This window comes from Gekko japonicus, unplaced genomic scaffold (genome assembly GCF_001447785.1).
Source record: "Gekko japonicus isolate JY-2015 unplaced genomic scaffold, Gekko_japonicus_V1.1 scaffold3, whole genome shotgun sequence".
NCBI lineage: Eukaryota > Metazoa > Chordata > Lepidosauria > Squamata > Gekkonidae > Gekko > Gekko japonicus.
The window spans coordinates 2,424,702-2,428,929 of record NW_015170887.1 but is presented as its reverse complement, the minus strand read 5'-3'; the positions used below and the strand labels follow the sequence as shown (position 1 = coordinate 2,428,929).

Genomic DNA, 4,228 nt, shown 5'->3' with positions numbered 1-4,228 from the left:
GCTGAGAGGGACCCGGCTGCTTCCCCAAACATTAAATAAACAAACCATCAGACAAGACCTGACAGAGGTTAATGAGGTTAGGAAGGGACAGGACCAAAGGTCAAAGTCTTGCATGGACCACTGGGAACAATCATCCAAACACAAGGTGCCTGCAAGGCAGAAGAAAACCGCAGCCTCCTCTTCATAAGGTAGAGATGTCACATTCCTTCCCAACATTTGAGTTGAAGCCAAGGAAGGATCCAGAACAGCAAACCTGGAAACCAAAGCCTATCTGAGGGAGGGTGGTCTGAAAATCCAATAAATCATCATCATCATCTTTAATCACACTGTTCAGTGACATGCAAACAATTACAACAGAAGGTTTGTCTAGTTGTCTCTCATTCTTCAGATAATTCCCTTTGCCTTTATCCTCTACCATTCACACATATATTTCCCAAGTTTCAGCCAGTGTCACCCAGCCAAGGAGAGCAAGATTCTCATGGCTAACTCACAGGCCACAGCAGAAATAACATCTCTGCATATCCTTTGGGCTCTGGGAAACTCCCTGAAGTGGGAACTTAACTCCATTACTTTGCCACTTAGTAGGCTGCTAATGGTGCCATCCTAAGCAGAATTATACTCTTCTAAGCTCACTGACTTCAATTGGCTTGGAAGCATGTAACTCTGGTTAGGATGAGGCTATAAACAAGCAATGGGGCAACTAATTTCGAAAGGAGAAACTGTTGTCCTTTTACCTGTGACTTGACATAATCATATTCTTCTGTCCCACGGGGAATGCTCCGCAGGGAAGTGAGGTAGTCGTATGTGATAACTGCAGTCTACAAAACAAGAAAGAAATAACATTATGAATTGTGTAGAGCATCCACCCTGGAGATTTGACTTTTGGACCCTTTGACCCACTGGCCTAGAAATTCCTCTTTGATCCCGCAAGCTACCTGCACACCCCAACCTCATTATCAAATATGTTGGTGAAGGGATTTTTAGAATTAGTTTCCAGATCCAAGTACGGTTTGGTTTGAAACACACAGGGAGAAAATAAATACAATTTAACAGGAATGAAAAGGCCCTCTTGGGTATTGATACTAACACAACACAGTCTCTCTAGAGTGCAGATCATGGCTTTCCTGTTTCATACATGCAGAATCCAAGACAAGGGATTTGTTCTGCATCTCAGAAGAGATTCTTAATCAAAGTTAGGAAGAGAATTCAAGGAAATGTTTCAACAGGCACAGCTAATGCCCAAAATACAGATTTACAACCAAAGAGAACACCAGCTGAAGATTTTTATTTTTCTTCTACCTATTTTTTCAACGATTGCATCACAATCCAATAAAGTGACATCTTACCTGCTGTCAGCCTGTCTAGTGCATTTTTATCCTGCCCTTCCCTCACTAAGTTCAGAGTAGCATACACAGTTCTCCCTGTTCTTTATTCCACTCTCACAATTCTTTGCAGCCCCCCACCCCGCATGTATATGATATACATGAACGCAGGAATGGGATGGCAACATAGCACAGAATTCGTTTCCCCAAAGTATTGGATCCTGAAATATAATTCACAATAGGCAAAAGCTCATTTTCTCAAAGCTGCTGAAATACAGAATTTCAATATATATCAACAGTCCTGGAGAGCTAGGTGCATTGCCCTGGTCAAGCACAGTGGCTCATGGTGACAGGTAGCCACTCAATATATTCAAATAAATCATCACTAGGCAAATTCCATACAAAACTTGAGCAATCTAATTTACATGCTTCATATGCTGGTACATGCTTCAGTAGGTACAATAATTGTGCTATAAATGGTATGCTGTATTTGTCTGTCTGCCCACACTGACCATATTTATAGCAGTCCCAGCTAAGAATGTAGTTTTCCCAGGCAATGACAGATAGTATAGAATATACTCTGGCATATAGCACACTGTAGTCCCAGTGTGGCTGCCAAACTCCCTCCCTCTGGCCTAAGGAACATCACTTCCTCTTTGCCATGTCCATGAGAGAGCAATGAAGAAATCTGCCTTCCATACCACTACCTACAGCTCATCTATGAAGATACTTCATTCTCTGTGCACCATTGTTTTGAATGTGTATAATTCTAGGAAAAGTTGAGGGCAGACCCAGGTAAAGGGGAAGACCCAACATGAGATGGATTGACTCAATCAAGGAAGCCATGGGAGCTTCAGTTCACAAGACCTGAGCAAGGCTGTTAATGATTGGACATTTTTGAGGTCATTAATTCATGGCATCTCCATAAGTTGGGAGCAACTTGATGACACATAATGCACAAATAACATAATTCCAGAGGGGAAGCCATAGTCGTCTGTTGCAAAAACATCAATCGAGAGTCCAGTGGCACCTTAAAAACTAGCCAAATTTATTTCAGCATAAGCGTTCATGAGTCGGAGCTCACTTTGCATATGCATCTGATGAAATGAGCCCTGACTCATGAAAAGTCTATGTAGAAATGAATGTTGTTAGTCTTCATGGTGCCACTGGATTCTTGTGTGATTTTGAATGTGTAGCATGTTGAGGATCACATTTATGACGCTGCAGTGTGCATACTAGTGCAAACGCCGTTTCTTGGCAATTCTTTTCAGTTCTCACTAAAGGGGTGCTTTACAGATGCAGAATATTCTGACCGGCAGTTATTTTACACCAAGACATTCTGAAAGTGACCGGCACAAACCACAAGAACTGTATGCTGGGTAAAACATACCAGCTGCGGGGAGGGGGAGCTGTTTCAGGTCAAGAAAACTGTGCAGGAAAGAGTTAGCCCACATCCTCTGCACTGTGGTCCCAGCCCAAGTCAAGGTTATCCACAGCTGTTGCTGGCTAAGAAAAAACAACCTGTAAACCTGACCATGGATCTTCTAGCATCTCACCTGGTTTGACTGTCAGATGTATAATGTTTAGCAAAAATGGTGTTCTGAGGCAGGCTGCTGAAACAGGCTTCTGGTGTCAAGTTACAGCATCTTTCCAAGTTCCAATATAAATAAGGCCAGAGGAGATTTCGAACACATTGCGTCCACGCCAGTGCTCCCTCTAAACTGTGGAGTCTTGTGAGCAAAAATTCTACTTTGTGAGCTACTGGCATTAAAGTTGTGAACAAGCAATTTGGCTACTGCATAAATTAATTTGATCTGGAGCCATCCTTCCTGAGCTAAGACAAAAATGTGTGAGCTGGAGGCTAAAAAACTGTGAGCTGGCTCACACTAACTCATCTTAGAGGGAACACTGGTCCACGCCCACCAGCTTCTCTCGGAAGACTTAATAGCCACTGGCTGAGACATCATACCTGCAGCCATCCTCTCAGGAACAATCCTGCAAAGATTCCTCTTCACTATCAGCAGGCAGCTGGAGCTGAGCAGCGAGGCATGCACTCCAACGTCTAGCCTCTAAGTCTGTTCTCAGCCTTCTTCTCCGGTGTTCCAAGGGTGCTGGTGACCCTGAGGAAGCGGGCAGGTGGCTGGCCTTCAACTGCCAGATCAGAGCTGGAGGGCGGAGGTGATTCTGCACCAACTCTTGGCTGCAAGTCAGGGAATGCCTCAGCTCCTGTCAGCTGTGGGCTGACTACAGAAAGCCCCTCCTCCTCTGAGGAGTACTCGCTGAGCCCCAGCTGCTCCACGACAAATGGGCTTTCTGGAGTCCAACTCCATTTTTAGCTATCTCCTTCTAGCCCCACCTTAAATAAGCCTTACACCTTCCAAATGGATACTTACTGTGGCAACTGCTCTGCCAACTCGAACAAATCCAAAGTCATTGGGATCCAGGGGTTTATTGCTGTACAGGTATAAACCAGTGGTGGTAGCAGCCACAGTGGCAAACGAAGCCAGTTTCAAAGCCCTTCTGGCCATGGCAGCAGCCACTGCAGAGAAATTAAACAGAAGTCATCACTGAACAAGGAAAAGAGAGGATGCGGGGCACATTCTTAAATGAGTTGACAGAACATTCTTAATGCAATGATAGACAGACAGACAGACAGACAGATGAAAGATTCCAAAATATTTAAAACATGAGTTGCTTCACATAGTACAAGAATCAGGAGTCCGTACCATTCCTGGACAGCTTGAAGATATGTCTGGCTCTGGCATAACCAGGCCTGCACTCCTACACACCTCTGTTGTGCTCCATCACTGCTAGTGCTCCGGGTGAGTGGATTAGAAGCAAAAGCAATCCAAAATAATAAGTGGGTGCAAAGGGCCAGGCTACATGTTACATTTTGTCATGAGTCA

General features: G+C 44.2%; 1 protein-coding gene across 1 annotated transcript in view; it reads right to left on the bottom strand.

Annotated features, from left to right (window-relative positions):
- The window catches only part of ADCK1 (aarF domain containing kinase 1), a 177,481-nt gene that overhangs the window by 166,905 nt on the left and 6,348 nt on the right, over nt 1–4,228 (bottom strand). The window contains exons 2-3 of the mRNA XM_015418358.1: nt 3,716–3,861; nt 735–818 (exon numbers count right to left, since the gene is read on the bottom strand). Of these exons, the coding sequence (XP_015273844.1) occupies nt 735–818; nt 3,716–3,850 (219 nt within the window). The 5' untranslated portion in view covers nt 3,851–3,861. The remainder of the gene's footprint in view (nt 1–734; nt 819–3,715; nt 3,862–4,228) is intronic.